The sequence below is a fragment of the Oncorhynchus clarkii genome, chromosome 17, assembly GCF_045791955.1.
Source record: "Oncorhynchus clarkii lewisi isolate Uvic-CL-2024 chromosome 17, UVic_Ocla_1.0, whole genome shotgun sequence".
In the NCBI taxonomy this organism is placed as follows: domain Eukaryota; kingdom Metazoa; phylum Chordata; class Actinopteri; order Salmoniformes; family Salmonidae; genus Oncorhynchus; species Oncorhynchus clarkii.
In genome coordinates, this window is record NC_092163.1 from 76,008,303 (window position 1) to 76,028,987 (window position 20,685).

At 48.7% G+C, this 20,685-nt stretch overlaps 1 protein-coding gene across 5 annotated transcripts in view; it reads left to right on the plus strand.

The window, feature by feature from the left end:
* Positions 1-20,685, plus strand: part of LOC139371426 (R3H domain-containing protein 2-like) — a 48,405-nt gene that overhangs the window by 9,928 nt on the left and 17,792 nt on the right. For 2 of the 5 annotated variants that reach the window (XM_071111830.1, XM_071111831.1), the window contains exons 7-15: positions 4,336-4,444; positions 4,790-4,885; positions 5,678-5,709; positions 6,497-6,550; positions 13,616-13,851; positions 14,238-14,422; positions 15,720-15,812; positions 16,234-16,545; positions 18,587-18,824. In XM_071111830.1, coding sequence (XP_070967931.1) covers positions 4,336-4,444; positions 4,790-4,885; positions 5,678-5,709; positions 6,497-6,550; positions 13,616-13,851; positions 14,238-14,422; positions 15,720-15,812; positions 16,234-16,545; positions 18,587-18,824 — 1,355 coding nt within the window. The remainder of the gene's footprint in view (positions 1-4,335; positions 4,445-4,789; positions 4,886-5,677; positions 5,710-6,496; positions 6,551-13,615; positions 13,852-14,237; positions 14,423-15,719; positions 15,813-16,233; positions 16,546-18,586; positions 18,825-20,685) is intronic. The other 3 variants (XM_071111832.1, XM_071111834.1, XM_071111833.1) reach the window with 2 other exon arrangements.

Sequence of the window (20,685 nt, forward strand, 5' to 3'; positions counted from 1 at the left end):
CTCAGCATCCTCGACCAGCCCTCACTCACCTGCATCTCTCAGCATCCTCGACCAGCCCTCACTCACCTGCATCTCTCAGCATCCTCGACCAGCCCTCACTCACCTGCATCTCTCAGCATCCTCGACCAGCCCTCACTCACCTGCATCTCTCTGAAAGCTATTCCTGGTCATCTATTCCTCCATCAGTTGTGTAAATATAATTTCTCGGTGATGGCGAGGGGTGACCCTGATGGGTCTTCTGGAGTTACATTTGGAGCAGCGTGTGGAGGTGGCAGGGTTTCATCACCTGTTATAACAATGAGCACAGACCAGTCTGAGTAGACTGTGCGAGTTCACTGTCATGCAGCCTCTGCGTGTCAGAGAGTGAAAGGCCTGCAGTTTTTACAGCAAAGAAAACTGATTGTTTCTAGTCTAAACAGTTATATAATAGTGACCCATGTTACCAGGTCTTGTTTCTAGTCTAAACAGTTATAGAAATGTGACCCATGTTACCAGGTCTTGTTTCTAGTCTAAACTGTTATAGAAATACGACCAATGTTACCAGACACACCTTTTTCTTTTCAGCGGGATTTGCCTTTTATATAATTTCACAAATCATGTCGCGTGCTGCTTTAAACTAGTCCCGGGTCGCCAATTATTGGTTTGATAACAATCAACATAGTTCAGTCACTTTACCTAGCTGGCTAACTACCTGGTAACTTGACAGTAGGTCTAAGCAAATTTGATTGGCACAGAAAGATAGGAAAAGGGTCTGCTACTCATGAAATGTGATTCATATAGGTGTGATTCATATAGGTGTGATTCATATAGGTGTGATTCATATAGGTGTGATTCATATAGGTGTGATTCATATAGGTGTGATTCATATAGGTGTGATTCATATAGGTGTGATTCATATAGGTGTGATTCATATAGGTGTGATTCTTATAGGTGTGATTCATATAGGTGTGATTCTTATAGGTGTGATTCATATAGGTGTGATTCTTATAGGTGTGATTCATATAGGTGTGATTCTTATAGGTGTGATTCATATATGTGTGATTCTTATAGGTGTGATTCATATAGGTGTGATTCATATAGGTGTGATTCTTATAGGTGTGATTCATATAGGTGTGATTCTTATAGGTGTGATTCATATAGGTGTGATTCTTATAGGTGTGATTCATATAGGTGTGATTCTTATAGGTGTGATTCATATAGGTGTGATTCATATAGGTGTGATTCTTATAGGTGTGATTCATATAGGTGTGATTCTTATAGGTGTGATTCATATAGGTGTGATTCATATAGGTGTGATTCATATAGGTGTGATTCATATAGGTGTGATTCTTATAGGTGTGATTCTTATAGGTGTGATTCATATAGGTGTGATTCTTATAGGTGTGATTCTTATAGGTGTGATTCTTATAGGTGTGATTCATATAGGTGTGATTCTTATAGGTGTGATTCATATAGGTGTGATTCATATAGGTGTGATTCATATAGGTGTGATTCATATAGGTGTGATTCATATAGGTGTGATTCAAATCGGTGTGCTTCATATAGGCCTAATGGAAGCCTAAACTATATCAAAAATATTTACATTTTTGGTGCTGCTTAAATTGTCTTTGGTGCCTAACGTTTTAACATTTGGGCGCAGTGTGTGTTTGTGGGAGCAGCGTGTGTGTTTGTGGGCGCAGTGTGTGTTTGTGGGAGCAGCGTGTGTTTGTGGGAGCAGCGTGTGTTTGTGGGAGCAGCGTGTGTTTGTGGGAGCAGGGTGTGTTTGTGGGAGCAGGGTGTGTTTGTGGGAGCAGTGTGTGTTTGTGGGAGCAGCGTGTGTGTGTGTTTGTGGGAGCAGCGTGTGTTTGTGGGAGCAGCGTGTGTTTGTGGGAGCAGTGTGTGTTTGTGGGAGCAGCGTGTGTTTGTGGGAGCAGCGTGTGTTTGTGGGAGCAGCGTGTGTTTGTGTGAGCAGCGTGTGTTTGTGGGAGCAGCGTGTGTTTGTGGGAGCAGTGTTTGTGGGAGCAGAGTGTGTTTGTGGGAGCAGAGTGTGTTTGTGGGAGCAGTGTGTGTTTGTGGGAGCAGTGTGTGTTTGTGGGAGCAGTGTGTGTTTGTGGGAGCAGCGTGTGTTTGTGGGAGCAGCGTGTGTTTGTGGGAGCAGCCTGTGTTTGTGGGAGCAGCGCGTGTTTGTGGGAGCAGCGTGTGTTTGTGGAAGCAGCGTGTGCTTGTGGGAGTAGAGTGTGTTTGTGGGAGCAGCGTGTGTTTGTGGGAGCAGGGTGTGTTTGTGGGAGCAGGGTGTGTTTGTGGGAGCAGTGTGTGTTTGTGGGAGCAGCGTGTGTTTGTGGGAGCAGCGTGTGTTTGTGGGAGCAGCGTGTGTTTGTGGGAGCAGCGTGTGTTTGTGGGAGCAGCGTGTGTTTGTGGGAGCAGCGTGTGTTTGTGGGAGCAGCGTGTGTTTGTGGGAGCAGCGTGTGTTTGTGGGAGCAGCGTGTGTTTGTGGGAGCAGCGTGTGTTTGTGGGAGCAGAGTGTGTTTGTGGGAGCAGAGTGTGTTTGTGGGAGCAGAGTGTGTTTGTGGGAGCAGTGTGTGTTTGTGGGAGCAGTGTGTGTTTGTGGGAGCAGCGTGTGTTTGTGGGAGCAGCGTGTGTTTGTGGGAGCAGCGTGTGTTTGTGGGAGCAGCGTGTGTTTGTGGGAGCAGCGTGTGTTTGTGGGAGCAGAGTGTGTTTGTGGGAGCAGCGTGTGTTTGTGGGAGCAGCGTGTGTTTGTGGGAGCAGCGTGTGTTTGTGGGAGCAGCGTGTGTTTGTGGGAGCAGTGTTTGTGGGAGCAGAGTGTGTTTGTGGGAGCAGAGTGTGTTTGTGGGAGCAGAGTGTGTTTGTGGGAGCAGTGTGTGTTTGTGGGAGCAGTGTGTGTTTGTGGGAGCAGTGTGTGTTTGTGGGAGCAGCGTGTGTTTGTGGGAGCAGCGTGTGTTTGTGGGAGCAGCGTGTGTTTGTGGGAGCAGCGTGTGTTTGTGGGAGCAGCGTGTGTTTGTGGGAGCAGAGTGTGTTTGTGGGAGCAGCGTGTGTTTGTGGGAGCAGCGTGTGTTTGTGGGAGCAGCGTGTGTTTGTGGGAGCAGTGTTTGTGGGAGCAGAGTGTGTTTGTGGGAGCAGAGTGTGTTTGTGGGAGCAGAGTGTGTTTGTGGGAGCAGTGTGTGTTTGTGGGAGCAGTGTGTGTTTGTGGGAGCAGCGTGTGTTTGTGGGAGCAGCGTGTGTTTGTGGGAGCAGCGTGTGTTTGTGGGAGCAGCGTGTGTTTGTGGGAGCAGCGTGTGTTTGTGGGAGCAGCGTGTGTTTGTGGGAGCAGCGTGTGTTTGTGGGAGCAGAGTGTGTTTGTGGGAGCAGCGTGTGTTTGTGGGAGCAGGGTGTGTTTGTGGGAGCAGCGTGTGTTTGTGGGAGCAGCGTGTGTTTGTGGGAGCAGCGTGTGTTTGTGGGAGAAGAGTGTGTTTGTGGGAGAAGAGTGTGTTTGTGGGAGCAGGGTGTGTTTGTGGGAGCAGCGTGTGTTTGTGGGAGCAGCGTGTGTTTGTGGGAGCAGCGTGTGTTTGTGGGAGCAGCGTGTGTTTGTGGGAGCAGAGTGTGTTTGTGGGAGAAGAGTGTGTTTGTGGGAGAAGAGTGTGTTTGTGGGAGCAGCGTGTGTTTGTGGGAGCAGCGTGTGTTTGTGGGAGCAGCGTGTGTTTGTGGGAGCAGCGTGTGTTTGTGGGAGCAGCGTGTGTTTGTGGGAGCAGAGTGTGTTTGTGGGAGCAGCGTGTGTTTGTGGGAGCAGCGTGTGTTTGTGTGTGTTTGAGAAAAGGAGACCGCGGGAGTGTGTGGCCTTTGCCAATATGAGCAAATCAGCCATTCTATACAGTATTTTATTATACACTGAAAAGTGTGAAGTTAAATTCAATGTGTTGTATTGAGTAGAAGTGTGAATTTCAGTGACACATTTTTGCAGAACATTTAGAAAATGTGAACAAGCGCCCGGGGGACGGGTTGAACAGGACGCTAGGCAACACATTTTCCTCTTGTGGTACTACTTGGTATCGTGGTACTACTTGGTATCGTGGTACTCATTGGTATCGTGGAACTACTTGGTATCGTGGTACTCATTGGTATCGTGGTACTACTTGGTATCGTGGTACTACTTGGTATCGTGGTACTCATTGGAATCGTGGTACTCATTGGAATCTTGGTACTCATTGGAATCGTGGTACTACTTGGTATCGTGGTACTACTTGGTATCGTGGTACTTGGCCTGGTATCGTGGTACTCATTGGTATCGTATCGTTAGTAAAATGTTGGTATCGTTACAAAACTAGTCCTAACAAGAGTTTCTGACTTGTTTTTTTTCTTCAGCCCAGAACAGAGGTTCTCAGAGCATATCAAGGATGAGAGGAACACGGATTTCCAGAAGAAGTTTATCCTCAAGAGAGACGACGCCAGTATGGACAAGGACGATAATCAGGTCATTAGTCCCTTTTTTTAAAAATTCTTCACTGTTGCTTTTTATTACTTAAATACCTAACAGTTAATTATACTTAACAGTTCTGATTCACAGATTCTTCATACATGTTATTTGTAGCTGTTTTTACCTTTGTACGTCTTTGTAGAACACGAGGATACGATATATGAGAGGGCTGAATGTAATATATCCTGTTGACGATTATCTGAGTATATAAATCTCTCTCAAAATATTTTAAATTACACGTATTCTTCCTGAGAAGATGCTCTGAATAGTATTCGGTGAATACCACTTCTTGTCCAATGATGTTTACTGATCACACCCCTTCTTCCTCTTGTCCAATCGCAGATCCGCGTGCCGCTGTCGGACGGGCGGCGCAGCAAATCCATAGAGGAGAGGGAGGAGGAGTATCAGAGAGTACGAGACCGGATCTTTTCCCGAGAAGTAAGTGGTGGAGGATAGGAGATGCTCTTAGGCACAGAACTAGGATCAGTTTACCCTCACCAAATCGTGACATTAAGCATCGTTATGGGGTAACGCACACAACTGACCCAAGTTCAGCGGATCTGGCTCCCGAGTGGCTCAGCGGTCAAAGGTACTACATTTCAGTGCTAGAGGCGTCGCTACAGACACCCTGGTTCGATCCCGGGCTGTATCACAACCGGCCGTGATCGGGAGTCCCATAGGGCAGCACACAATTTGGCCTAGCGTCTTCCGGTTTAGGGGAGGGTTTGGCCGGGTAAGGCCGTCATTCTAAATAAGAATTTGTTTTTAACTGACTTGCCCAGTTAAATAAATGTCTCAGGGCAACTCTGGTCGGGCTCAACAGTGAGGATGGGGATGAACAAATGGGGATGGAAAGTTGGAGATGGGGATGGACAGTTGGGGATGGACAGTTGGGGATGGACAGTTGGGGATGAGGATGGATAGTTGGGGATGGATAGTTGGGGATGGACAGTTGTACTTAACTTGTTTCCCACTGTGTTCTATTAAGCACTGTTTCAACCATAAGTTCATTTTAATAACGTAATGGTGGAATAGAGTAAGGTGGGCAGAGTAAATAAGTTACGTCCATATTCTTGGAGGTCACGAGTGAACCTTGGTTAACTTTTTTGGGATAATAACAATATGTTCTCAATAACCTACTTCGTCAAATGAAAGCTATTAAATAAACATATTTCTGGGATCAACAAGCTACAGCTATTGGTAATTTACAGGTGTCTCTTTCCTTTTCAGTCCTCTCAAAATGGATACATCAACGACAACCGGTAAGTTCACAGTAGCTCCCAGTAACGGTATGCATCACAGTGGAGCGTTGCATGTGTGTACTTGTGAAGGGGACCCCTTCGAGTACGGGGTTAGTCTCCAGCCAGTATAGTCCCTTAGGTGTGTAGCAGAGGCAGTCGGGGGGGCCTGGTCACAGCAAAGCCCCTAAAACCCTGTTCCAAACCCCCCAGGCACCGTAAAATTACACCACCAAATTATATTGAGATGTTTTTGAAGAGATCTAATAATTCTGGCAATATAGCATCAGTTTCAAGCACCAGGGTTTGGGTTTGCTAAGTTTGAATGTTGGGTTGAACTGACAATAGTTTTCCACTTGTAGTCCAAAGCACAACAAAAGTACATCTTTCAACCCCTCTCCCTTTCTGATAGCGATGATTATTAAACCGATGTGTTTGAGAGACAAAAAGAAGTTAACTTTGTTCCCTGTTTAAAAAAAAATTATTGTCAACATTTCTGCTCTGTGTGCATGCTCTTTTCTGGGCTGGGGTTTGGATACAGTGCAACACTGTTACAAATGCTCGCTCCCTATCCCTCCCCTTGGCCCTTTCCTCCTCAGTGTTGGCGTGTCTGAAGGTCTGGACAGGTTTAAACAATGATAAAACTTTCGCCATATTACTTCCGTATTCACAGATCATTGAAGGGTAAGGGCCAGGGGGAGAGGTAGGGAATGAATTGAGAATGGCTGTTCCAAAACCTACAAGGCCCCTTCTCCTATACCCACCCAGTAACCCCGGCTCTCCTATCTCTCCCTCCACTGTCCCCCAACAGACTTTCCCCTGAAGGCTACTCCTCTACCTCTCAAAAGAGGAGGCAGATCTTTAGGTACTGACACATCCGCGTGACGTGTGACTCTAGCAGTCTGTGATTGTGTTGCCATGCCGTTCTACCCCCCTGTCTAGTTGTGATTTGATATGACTGACTGATTGGATGAGTCCAGAAATGGCACCTTATTCCCTACTTAGTGTGTTTAGGGTGGTTAGGTTGCCATTTCAGACCTTAGCCACTGAATGTTGGTGTTGCTGCTTGGTGTGGGTTGGCTCAGAGCAACACCTAGGGCATGGCTGCTTTGTTTTTTTGGGGGGGGACTGGGTACTACTTATTATCCCTCTGTCATCATTACTACATCCTCCATGATCTCTGTTTCTGTTGATCTGGTTTTCTATCTCCCTCTTCATCTTTGCTCTACTACTTGAACAGTAGTTGTCTCTACTACTGTCTGTGGTGTCCTGAGGATAGATCTACTACTACTACTGTCTGTGGTGTCCTGAGGATAGATCTACTACTACTACTGTCTGTGGTGTCCTGAGGATAGATCTACTACTACTGTCTGTGGTGTCCTGAGGATAGATCTACTACTACTGTCTGTGGTGTCCTGAGGATAGATCTACTACTACTGTCTGTGGTGTCCCGAGGATAGATCTACTACTACTGTCTGTGGTGTCCCGAGGATAGATCTACTACTACTGTCTGTGGTGTCCTGAGGATAGATCTACTACTACTGTCTGTGGTGTCCTGAGGATAGATCTACTACTACTACTGTATGTGGTGTCCTGAGGATAGATCTACTACTACTACTACTGTCTGTGGTGTCCTGAGGATAGATCTACTACTACTGTCTGTGGTGTCCTGAGGATAGATCTACTACTACTGTCTGTGGTGTCCTGAGGATAGATCTACTACTACTACTGTATGTGGTGTCCTGAGGATAGATCTACTACTACTGTCTGTGGTGTCCTGAGGATAGATCTACTACTACTACTGTCTGTGGTGTCCTGAGGATAGATCTACTACTACTACTACTGTCTGTGGTGTCCTGAGGATAGATCTACTACTACTACTACTGTCTGTGGTGTCCTGAGGATAGATCTACTACTACTGTCTGTGGTGTCCTGAGGATAGATCTACTACTACTGTCTGTGGTGTCCTGAGGATAGATCTACTACTACTGTCTGTGGTGTCCTGAGGATAGATCTACTACTACTGTCTGTGGTGTCCTGAGGATAGATCTACTACTACTGTCTGTTGTGTCCTGAGGATAGATCTACTACTACTGTCTGGTGTCCTGAGGATAGATCTACTACTACTACTGTCTGTGGTGTCCTGAGGATCGATCTACTACTACTACTGTCTGTGGTGTCCTGAGGATAGATCTACTACTACTGTCTGGTGTCCTGAGGATAGATCTACTACTACTACTGTCTGTGGTGTCCTGAGGATAGATCTACTACTACTACTGTCTGTGGTGTCCTGAGGATAGATCTACTACTACTGTCTGTGGTGTCCTGAGGATAGATCTACTACTACTGTCTGGTGTCCTGAGGATAGATCTACTACTACTACTGTCTGTGGTGTCCTGAGGATCGATCTACTACTACTACTGTCTGTGGTGTCCTGAGGATAGATCTACTACTACTGTCTGTGGTGTCCTGAGGATAGATCTACTACTACTGTCTGGTGTCCTGAGGATAGATCTACTACTACTACTGTCTGTGGTGTCCTGAGGATCGATCTACTACTACTACTGTCTGTGGTGTCCTGAGGATAGATCTACTACAACTACTGTCTGTGGTGTCCTGAGGATAGATCTACTACTACTACTGTCTGTTGTGTCCTGAGGATAGATCTACTACAACTGTCTGTGGTGTCCTGAGGATAGATCTACTACTACTGTCTGTTGTGTCCTGAGGATAGATCTACTACTACTACTGTATGTGGTGTCCTGAGGATAGATCTACTACTACTGTCTGTGGTGTCCTGAGGATAGATCTACTACTACTGTCTGTGGTGTCCTGAGGATAGATCTACTACTACTGTCTGTGGTGTCCTGAGGATAGATCTACTACTACTGTCTGTGGTGTCCTGAGGATAGATCTACTACTACTGTCTGTGGTGTCCTGAGGATAGATCTACTACTACTGTCTGTGGTGTCCTGAGGATAGATCTACTACTACTGTCTGGTGTCCTGAGGATAGATCTACTACTACTACTGTCTGTGGTGTCCTGAGGATCGATCTACTACTACTACTGTCTGTGGTGTCCTGAGGATAGATCTACTACTACTGTCTGTGGTGTCCTGAGGATAGATCTACTACTACTACTACTGTCTGTGGTGTCCTGAGGATAGATCTACTACTACTACTACTGTCTGTGGTGTCCTGAGGATAGATCTACTACTACTGTCTGTGGTGTCCTGAGGATAGATCTACTACTACTGTCTGTGGTGTCCTGAGGATAGATCTACTACTACTGTCTGTGGTGTCCTGAGGATAGATCTACTACTGTCTGTGGTGTCCTGAGGATAGATCTACTACTACTGTCTGTGGTGTCCTGAGGATAGATCTACTACTACTGTCTGGTGTCCTGAGGATAGATCTACTACTACTACTGTCTGTGGTGTCCTGAGGATCGATCTACTACTACTACTGTCTGTGGTGTCCTGAGGATAGATCTACTACTACTGTCTGTGGTGTCCTGAGGATAGATCTACTACTACTGTCTGTGGTGTCCTGAGGATAGATCTACAACTACTGTCTGTTGTGTCCTGAGGATAGATCTACTACTACTGTCTGTGGTGTCCTGAGGATAGATCTACTACTACTACTGTCTGTGGTGTCCTGAGGATAGATCTACTACAACTGTCTGTGGTGTCCTGAGGATAGATCTACTACTACTGTCTGTGGTGTCCTGAGGATAGATCTACTACAACTGTCTGTGGTGTCCTGAGGATAGATCTACTACTACTGTCTGTGGTGTCCTGAGGATAGATCTACAACTACTGTCTGTTGTGTCCTGAGGATAGATCTACAACTACTGTCTGTTGTGTCCTGAGGATAGATCTACTACTACTGTCTGTGGTGTCCTGAGGATAGATCTACTACTACTGTCTGTGGTGTCCTGAGGATAGATCTTCTACTACTACTGTCTGTGGTGTCCTGAGGATAGATCTACTACTGTCTGTGGTGTCCTGAAGATAGATCTACTACTACTGTCTGTGGTATCCTGAAGATGGATCTGCTGCTACTCTGTCCTAAAGAGAGATGCAGTAACACTACTATCACATTATCATTACCACAGTGAATTATTGTAATTTGTGTTTCTGTCAATTAATCCCATAAGGGACGGGTTGCCAATTTGGTAATTTGACTCAAAAATGACATTTAATTCATTCATCATCAGATCTTTGTGTTGGTTGTGATCAGTGATTCTGTTTGTACCACAGCTGTGACACGTAGAAACTGAAATGTCATTAGCCGACTGACCTCAGTAACGTTGAAAAGAGGGGGGGGGGGGGGGGGGGGGTTCAGTGCCAATAGTTCAGCAGACGAGCGATTGCATAATCACTGAATTGAGACTACTGTGCCTTTTTCGCTTGTGTTGTCTTAGTGCATATCCTACATTGTGTGTGTGGAGATGATGATTCATAGGTAATTCAGTATTCTCCTCTCCTCCTGACAATGTTTACCATGTCACATATACAGTAGAAACATATAGGTATTATTTACATAATTGTATTTTGTAGGGGGGAAACGCTAATGAAATCCAAAGTGCAACATTTTAGGGAAAATGATTGTGACAGAACATCTCCCCCTGTGTTGGGTGGGGAGAGTGTTGTGTTTTGAAACAGGAGAGAAAGAATGTTGTGATTTTAAAAGCAGGATCTCGCTCTCGCTCATCTTTGTCTTCACAGTGTGAGCGAGCTACCACCCTACCTTTCTTTCCTTAAAATAGGCGGTGGAAGCTGGGAGGCAGGGAGGCGGGACAGATGAATAGGAAGGAGGCAGGGAGAGAGGTGGGGAGAGGGGCAGGGAGAGAGGCGGGGAGAGGGGCAGGAAGAGAGGCGGGGAGAGGGGCAGGAAGAGAGGTGGGGAGAGGGGCAGGGAGAGAGGCGGGGAGAGGGGCAGGGAGAGAGGCGGGGAGAGGGGCAGGAAGAAGGCAGGAGAGAGGCAGGGAGAGAGGCGGGGAGAGGGGCAGGAAGAGAGGTGGGGAGAGGGGCAGGAAGAGAGGTGGGGAGAGGGGCAGGGAGAGAGGCGGGGAGAGGGGCAGGGAGAGAGGCGGGGAGAGGGGCAGGAAGAAGGCAGGAGAGAGGCGGGGAGAGGGGCAGGAAGAAGGCATGGAGAGAGGCGGGGAGAGGGGCAGGAAGAGAGGTGGGGAGAGGGGCAGGAAGAGAGGTGGGGAGAGGGGCAGGGAGAGAGGCGGGGAGAGGGGCAGGGAGAGAGGCGGGGAGAGGGGCAGGAAGAAGGCAGGAGAGAGGCGGGGAGAGGGGCAGGAAGAAGGCAGGAGAGAGGCGGGGAGAGGGGCAGGAAGAAGGCAGGGAGAGAGGCAGGAAGAAGGCAGGGAGAGAGGCAGGGAGAGAGGCAGGAAGAAGGCAGGGAGAGAGGGGCAGTAAGAGAAAAAACGAGAGACTGGGAGAGAAAGAGGCAGGGAGAACGCCTAAAATAGCTCATCCATTAATTACTGTTTCTCTGAAATATTTATCACCAACTGCTACGTTCAAACAGATTTACACATTTCTACCTTTTTGTCTCCGTATATCTGATATTATAAGGATATTCCCTGGCTTTTGTTTTGGTTCTTTTTCAATCTTCTGTCCTAGGCTACCTCAGTCATTTCTCTGAATATCTAGAACAGACACGTTTAGCTGATCTGGTTATTTTGCGTACCTGTGTTGTCCTTAAGTGGTGTAGCTTGTTATTAGGGCATGGTTATTCCCATCAAATAGGTAACTAGGGTATTCTGCAGTCAGAGCACTCCACTGTAGTTCACTTGAGTTGTATGTTCCCTTGTTTAGTCAGAAATCCAAGCATTTGTTGTCAGCATTTTAAGTCATAAGTCTGTCACCACATTGCCCTCACAAACCTGCATTTGCCAGACTTTTTGTTCAGTGCAATGCCATATCATCCATATTTGATGACGTTAGAACAAACGAAAAGTAGGATATAAACATGGTGACAGTGAGCGACAAAGCTGTAGTTTTGGAGGTAATGGGAAGTTGATAGCCTCCTGGTCGCTGCTAGTGACATTCTAATAACGGTGCTACTGCTGCTGTCGCTCAGCCTACTGCTGCTGTCGCTCAGCCTACTGCTGCAGACGCTCAGCCTACTGCTACTGTCGCTCAGCCTACTGCTACTGTCGCTCAGCCTACTGCTGCTGTCGCTCAGCCTACTGCTGCTGTCGCTCAGCCTACTGCTGCTGTCGCTCAGCCTACTGCTGCTGTCGCCCAGCCTACTGCCTCTGTCGCTCAGCCTACTGCTGCTGTCGCTCAGCCTACTGCTCAGCCTACTGCTGCTGTCACTCAGCCTACTGCTGCAGTCGCTCAGCCTACTGCTGCAGTCGCTCAGCCTACTGCTGCAGTCGCTCAGTAGCCTACTGCTGCTGTCGCTCAGCCTACTGCTACTGTCGCTCAGCCCACTGCTACTGTCGCACAGCCTACTGCTACTGTCGCCCAGCCTACTGCTGCTGTCGCTCAGCCTACTGCTGCAATCGCTTAGCCTACTGCTACTGTCACCCAGCCTACTGCTGCTGTCGCTCAGCCTACTCCTGCTGTCGCTCAGCCCACTGCTACTGTCGCACAGCCCACTGCTACTGTCGCTCAGCCTACTGCTACTGTCGCTCAGCCTACTGCTACTGTCGCCCAGCCTACTGCTGCTGTCGCTCAGCCTACTGCTGCAGTCGCTCAGCCTACTGCTACTGTCGCTCAGCCTACTGCTGCTGTCGCTCAGCCTACTGCTGCTGTCGCTCAGCCTACTGCTGCTGTCGCTCAGCCTACTGCTGCTGTCCCTCAGCCTACTGCTGCAGTCGCTCAGCCTACTGCGGCAGTCGCTCAGCCGCAGTAGCACTGACCAGTGTGGTTGCTATGATCTGAATAACAGGTATGTGTCCGTGTATTTTACTGTGCGCGCGGTGTGGTTAGCATGTTACTCCTGGTGTCCCATTGTAAAGGAAAACCTCTTTTATGGCTGTGTTTTATTTCCAGAATGGACCTGTTGTTGCCTTGTCACTCAGGATCTGTACTTTATTCAATGTACTCCTGTCTTCTTTTTCACCTCGGTGTTGATTGGATGAAACATCAGCGATCTGCATGTGTGTTTCTCTGTGATGTGGGTGGCAGTTTGGTGAATGTCCTGTACACTACAGGGGTGTGGTTCGGTTGATTGCCCAATGTTCTGGTTGATTTATTTACCGGTCAGCCAACATCTTTGTGTTTTGGTTTGTTGAACGCCCCATGTTCTCCTCACATGTCAAGGTGTTGTTCTTAACCTGATCACCCTCTGTCTCCACTTCTCTGTCTCCACTTCTCTGTTCCTCTCTGTCTCTCTGTCTCCACTTCTCTGTTCCTCTCTCTCTACCTCTCTCTACCTCTGTTCCTCTCTCTCTCTCTCTACCTCTGTTCATCTCTCTCTCTCTACCTCTGTTCCTCTCTCTCTCTCTCTACCTCTGTTCCTCTCTCTCTCTCTCTACCTCTGTTCATCTCTCTCTCTCCACCTCTGTTGCTCTTTCTTTCTCTCCCTAACACGCCATCACCCTCTTTTCCCTGCTGTTTCCACCTCTTCCTCATCTTCCCCTGTTTCCCTCCCTCTCCCCTCCGCCCCTGTTTCCCTCCCTCTCCCCTCCTCCCCTCCTCCCCTGTTTCCCTCCCTCTCCCCTCCTCCCCTGTTTCCCCTCCTCCCCTATTCCCCTCCCTCTCCCCTCCTTCCCTGTTTCCCCTCCTCCCCTGTTTCCCCTCCTCACCTGTTTTCCTCACTCTCCCCTCCTCCCCTCTCCCCTCCTCACCTGTTTCCCTCACGCTCCCCTCCTCACCTGTTTTACTCACTCTCCCCTCCTCACCCCCTCTCCCCTCCTCACCTGTTTCCCTCCCCTGTTTCCCTCCCTCTCCCCTCCTCCCCATAGGGGTAACCTTGAGAGCTCCAGCCGTGCGTCCAGCAGTCGTCAGAGCAGCACTGACAGTGATATGAAGTGCCTGGAGCCAAGACCCTGGAGCAGCACAGACTCTGATAGTTCAAACAGGACCCTACGGCCCCCGGTCACCAAGGCTTCCAGCTTCTCCGGCATCTCCATTCTGACCAGAGGAGATAGTCTGGGCAGCAACAAGAGCTCTCAGAGCAGCTGCAGGGGCTCACGCACTGGTATGTACCAGACAGACATCCCAATGGGGATTGTATAATGAAAAATGCCTCCTGTAGTTGGAAATTAAAATGTTGTGACCATTGTGCTCTGGGCAGTTCATTCTAGTAATTGAATTTCTCAATGTGAAAATACTGAATTCAATTGAAATGGCAACACACGGAAGTGTTGCAACCTAGAAGTGTTTAAGCACTCTAGTGTCTTTAGAGGTCACTGACACAGAACAGGTCAGGTGGAAACAGACGGAAATCCTTTTCAAGCCCCTTCATCGTTTTGAAAACAAATCAAAAGGGGAAAGAACCTGAAGAGAGTACAGACAAGAGTGCAGAAATACTGTTTCTGTATTTTGACTTTGTCTTGACTCTTGTGTTGTCTTGTTGTGTTATAGGACTCCCACTGGTGAGTCCAGACATGTGTCCCCAGCCCCCAGTCCCCCAGCCTGGCCCCTGCCCCGGGGGTCGCAGTCTGCTGCCCTGCCCCTCCCAGGTCCAGACCCAACCCCCCCAGACCGCCCTACTGCCCACCCCACAGCAACACCCCATGGGCAACTATAACCATAACAACATGACTCAGGTGAGAGAGAAGCTCATGTCATGAATCCTTTTTTATTTAAATACAGTTTCAGCTTAGAAAAATGAAAAGACATGAAAATGTTCCTGCTTTTTTCCTAACCTAACATCTGTCTGCATCTCTCCCTGCTCCCCCCTCCCTTCATCTCTCCCCCCTCCCTTCATCTCTCCCCCCTCCCTCCATCTCTCCCCCCTCCCTCCATCTCTCCCCCCTCCCTCCATCTCTCCATCCCTCCATCTCTCCCTGCTCCCCCCTCCATCCATCTCTCCTCCCTCCATCTCTCCCCCCTCCCTCCATCTCTCCCCCCTCCCTCCATCTCTCCCTGCTCCTCCCTCCATCTCTCCCCATCTCTCCCCCTCCCTCCATCTCTCCCCCTCCCTCCATCTCTCCCCCTCCCTTCATCTCTCCCCCCTCCCTCCATCTCTCCCTGCTCCTCCCTCCCTCCATCTCTCCCCCCTCCCTCCCTCCATCTCTCCCCCTCCCTTCATCTCTCCCCCCTCCCTCCATCTCTCCCCCTCCCGCCATCTCTCCCCCTCCCGCCATCTCTCCCCCTCCCTCCATCTCTCCCCCCTCCCTCCATCTCTCCCCCCTCCTTCCATCTCTCCCCTCCCTCCATCTCTTCCCTCCCTCCATCTCTCCCTCCCTCCATCTCTCCTTCCATCTCTCCTCTCCCTCCATCTCTCCTCTCCCTCCATCTCTCCCTCCATCTCTCCTCTCCCTCCATCTCTCCTCTCCCTCCATCTCTCCCTCTCCCTCCATCTCTCCCTCTCCCTCCATCTCTCCCTCTCCCTCCATCTCTCCTCTCCCTCCATCTCTCCCTCCATCTCTCCTCTCCCTCCATCTCTCCCTCCATCTCTCCTCTCCCTCCATCTCTCCTCTCCCTCCATCTCTCCCTCCATCTCTCCCTCCATCTCTCCTCTCCCTCCATCTCTCCCCTCCCTCCATCTCTCCTTCCATCTCTCCTCTCCCTCCATCTCTCCCTCCATCTCTCCTCTCCCTCTATCTCTCCCTCCATCTCTCCTTCTCCTATCATTTCTCCCCCTCCCTCCATCTCTCCCTCCATCTCTCCCTCCATCTCTCCCTCTCCCTCCATCTCTCCTTCTCCTATCATTTCTCCCCCTCCCTCCATCTCTCCCTTCATCTCTCCCTCCATCTCTCCCTCTCCCTCCATCTCTCCATCTCTCCCTTCATCTCTCCCTCTCCATCCATTCTCCCTCATTCTCTCCCTCCATCTCTCCCTTCATCTCTCCCTCTCCATCCATTCTCCCTCATTCTCTCCCTCTATCTCTCCCTCTGTTAGCCGGTGGGGTCTCTGCAGCCCTCTCAACCTGTGTCCTACTCCTCCTCCTGTCCCCAGGTCCTCCTGCCTGTCTCTTCCCCCCAGCAGTACATGGTAGTACTACCATCCATATCTTTATAATGTACTGTTACTGAGCCCAGTCTCTCCTCCCTCCAAGCAGTACATGTTACTAGTACCCTTCATACCTTCTCTCTCTATATACAGTAAATATAACAACTATACAATATGGTACCAAACCTTCCATATCTTGGCTTTCTCTCCCGGTCTTGTTAGTCCCTATTGGACTGAAGTGGCAATATGACAATCATCATCACAACTCTATATTCACACCTACGTCTTCACTACTAACAGCTTCTGGTAGTCATTATGCTGTGCAGAAGATAGAAAGATTTCATTTTTAGGGACAAATATCTTCAAATGATATCATCATATCCAGTTTAACCTACAATCAGTTAATTGGTTACTGTGTCGAGCCCACCAGTAACTGTTTGTAATAACCATTTCTCCCCCTCAGGGTGAGGAGCTGTCTCCCCACTTCAGCCAGATGACTCTGAGTCGACAGAGTTCCAGCGAGGCCCCGGAGCCCTCCGCCATGTACCAGACCCAGGGGCCCACTGTCCTCACCCAACACCCTCCACCCCAGACGGGCTATATCATGGCCACCACGGCCCAGCCCCTGTCCCCTCAGTCTGGCTACCAGCCTAACACCAGACACCTCCATCATCATCCTCCTCCTCCTCCACCCCCTCCTCCACCCCCTCCCTCCCAGACCATCATGCAGCCCACACCGCCGCAGGGGTACATGCAGCCGTCTCCCCCTCAACAGGTATGATACTGGCTTCGCAATCAATCATCAACGGTTGTCCCAAAATGCTTTATACTCGGTCTGAATCAATAAGAAGTAGAATTTGGATTTAAAGTTTCCTTTCTTCCTTTGTCATCACGCGTTAGACTGAAGGTACATTTACAGCCCGGGAACATTTGGCCCCAAAAAAAGTTGTTTCACAAACTTTACCAATAAATGTGAGAGAGTTTCGATTGTTGTGAGAGTACTGAGTACTGTGTCACTGGCTGTGAAGTCTTCTCTCTCTATCTCGCTCTCTTTCTCTCTCCTCGTCACCGTCCCGCAGCCCAGTAACAAACTGCTTGAATCCAAAAAAAAGATTCATTTAAATCCTGGAGGCGGAAACCTCCGGCGTTGACCCTACACCCTGGGGGGATAGTTCCCACAAAAGGAGCTTTAGGGGGCAAGTAGGAGTTTGGCAAATAGCTCCACTACTGTCTCTTGCTGGCTCTGTGAGGTAGTGGCAGTGTGTTCACCTCTCTGTGAGGTAGTGGCAGTGTGTTCACCGCTCTGTGAGGTAGCTAGTGGCAGTGTGTTCACCGCTCTGTGAGGTAGCTAGTGGCAGTGTGTTCACCGCTCTGTGAGGTAGCTAGTGGCAGTGTGTTCACCGCTCTGTGGGGTAGTGGCAGTGTGTTCACCGCTCTGTGAGGTAGCTAGTGGCAGTGTGTTCACCGCTCTGTGAGCTAGTGGCAGTGTGTTCACCGCTCTGTGAGGTAGCTCGTGGCAGTGTGTTCACCGCTCTGTGAGGTAGCTAGTGGCAGTGCGTTCACCGCTCTGTGAGGTAGCTAGTGGCAGTGTGTTCACCGCTCTGTGAGGTAGCTAGTGGCAGTGCGTTCACATTTAAGAGAATAGCCATAGCCTACAGTGCATGGATCTTGACAGAGGGAGATATCCCTAGACTAGAGCAGTGTTGCTTTACTGTTCCCTGTATGTATCATGTCCTTCGGGATAGCCACTAGCTATAAGGCTGTGAGGTAGCAGGGCTCACCTCATACAGACCTGCCTCTCTCTCTCTGAGCTAAACTCAGATGGAAAGGCAGCAGGGCTCACCTCATACAGACCTGCCTCTCTCTCTCTGAGCTAAACTCAGATGGAAAGGCAGCAGGGCTCACCTCATACAGACCTGCCTCTCTCTCTCTGAGCTAAACTCAGATGGAAAGGCAGCAGGGCTCACCTCATACAGACCTGCCTCTCTCTCTCTGAGCTAAACTCAGATGGAAAGGCAGCAGGGCTCACCTCATACAGACCTGCCTCTCTCTCTCTGAGCTAAACTCAGATGGAAAGGCAGCAGGGCTCACCTCATACAGACCTGCTCTCTCTCTCTGAGCTAAACTCAGATGGAAAGGCAGCAGGGCTCACCTCATACAGACCTGCCTCTCTCTCTCTGAGCTAAACTCAGATGGAAAGGCAGCAGGGCTCACCTCATACAGACCTGCCTCTCTCTCTCTGAGCTAAACTCAGATGGAAAGGCAGCAGGGCTCACCTCATACAGACCTGCCTCTCTCTCTCTGAGCTAAACTCAGATGGAAAGGCAGCAGGGCTCACCTCATACAGACCTGCCTCTCTCTCTCTGAGCTAAACTCAGATGGAAAGGCAGCAGGGCTCACCTCATACAGACCTGCCTCTCTCTCTCTGAGCTAAACTCAGATGGAAAGGCAGCAGGGCTCACCTCATACAGACCTGCCTCTCTCTCTCTCTGAGCTAAACTCAGATGGAAAATAAACCCCAGGAAGAGTAGCTGCTGCCTTGGCAGGAACTAATGGGGATCCATAATAAACCCCAGGAAGAGTAGCTGCTGCCTTGGCAGGAACTAATGGGGATCCATAATAAACCCCAGGAAGAGTAGCTGCTGCCTTGGCAGGAACTAATGGGGATCCATAATGAATATAAATGCTACCTTTGAACTTCCATCAACCTCTAAGAGTTGATTTCTAGTTTGCGCCCTTTTATTAATTTGGTTGGAAGGTTTCTTATTGTACTACCTATGAACTGACTGTATTTCTCCCTCCCTCTGCTCCTCCAGATATCTTATTACCCCCCTGGGCAGCAGTACCCCAGCACAGGGCAGCAGTACCCCAGCACAGGGCAGCAGTACCCCAGCACAGGGCAACAGTACCCCAGCACAGGGCAACAGTACCCCAGCACAGGGCAACAGTACCCCAGCACAGGGCAGCAGTACCGGCCTGGACCCATGTCTCACCAGGTGTCCTACCCTACTCAGCCCATGCCCCAGCCCATGGCTCAGCCCACACAGCAGTCTGGTCAGTACCACTACAGTACCATCTTTCTCAATTCAAGATGAGTCTTTCTGTGTTTTTAAAGTTTTATACTGAACAAAAATATACAGCACTCAGACCCCTTGACATTTTTCCACATTTTGTTACGTTACAGCCTTATTCTAAAATGGATTAAATTAAACAATTTCCTCAGCAATCTACACACAATACCCCATAATGACACCACAATACCCCATAATGACATCACAATACCCCATAATGACAAATCAAAAACAGAAATACCTTATTTACATAAGTATTCAGACCCTTTGCTATGGGATTTGAAATTGATCTCAGGTGCATCCTGTTTCCATTGATCATCCTTGATTGGAGTCCACCTGTGGTAAATTCAATTGATTAGACATGATTTGGAAAGGCACACACCTGTCTATTTTAGGTCCCACAGTTGACAGTGCATGTCAGAGCAAAAACCAAGCCATGAGGTCGAAGGAATTGTCCATAGAGATCCGATACAGGATTATGTCGAGGCACAGATCTGGGGAAGGGTACCAAAACATTTCTGCGGCATTGAAGGTCCCCAAGAACACAGTGGCCTCCATCATTCTTAAATGGAAGAAGTTTGGAACCACCAAGACTCTTCCTAGAGCTGACAAGCCCAGCCAAACTTGAACAATCGGGAGAGAAGGGCCTTGGTCAGGGAGGTGACCAAGAACCCGATGGTCACTCTGACTGAGCTCTATAGTTCCTCTGTGGAGATTGGAGAACCTTCCAGAAGGACAACCATCTCTGCAGCACTCCACCAATCAGGACTTTATGGTAGAGTGGCCAGATGGAAGCCACTCCTCAATTAAAGGCACATGACAGCCAGCTTGGAGTTTGCCTAAAGGCACCTAAAGACTCTCAGACCATGAGAAACAAGATTCTCTGGTCTGATGAAACCAAGACTGAACTCTTTGTCCTGAATCATGTCTGGAGGATACCTGGCATAGTGGTGGCAGCATCATGCTGTGGGGATCATTTTCAGCAGCAGGGACTGGGAGACTAGTCTGGATTGAGGCAAAGATTAACGGAGCAAATTACCAGAGAGATCCTTGATGAAAACCTGCTCAGGACCACAGACTGGGGTGTAGGTTTACCTTCCAACAGGACAAGGACCCTAAGCACACAGCCAAGACAATGCAGGATTGGCTTTGGGACAAGTCTCTGAATGTCCTTGAGTGGCCCAGCCAGAGCCTGGCCTTGAACCCGATTTAACATCTCTGGAGAGACCTGAAAATAGCTGTGCAGTGACGCTCTCCATCCAACCTGCCAGAGCTGGAGAGGATCTGCAGAGAAGAATGGGAGAAACTCCCCAAATACAGTTGCACCAAGCTGGTAGCGTCATACCCAAGAAGACTCGAGGCTGTAATCGCTGCCAAAGGTGCTTCAACAAAGTACTGAGTAAAGGGTCTGAATACTTATGTGATATTTCAGTTTTTATTTTTCATAAATTTGTAAAAATGTCTAAATCTTTTTTTTTGCTTTGTCATTATGGGGTATTGTGATGTCATTATGGGGTATTGTGATGTCATTATGGGGTATTGTGATGTCATTATGGGGTATTGTGTGTAGGTTGATGAGGAAAAAAAACATAAATCTAAATAATTTTAGAATAAGGCTGTAACCTAACAAAATGTGAAAAAAGTCAAGATGTCTGAATACAATCCAAAGGCACTGTAAACGAAACATGTAAAGTGTTGGTTCCTGAAATGAAAGATTCCAGAAATGTTCCATACGCTGATGTCGATGTCTATATTACTGTAGACACTGTTAACACTCCATATTACTGATGTCGTGTCTTTGGCAAAGCCGGATTAAGTGATATGCCATGCTATTCTATAAAATA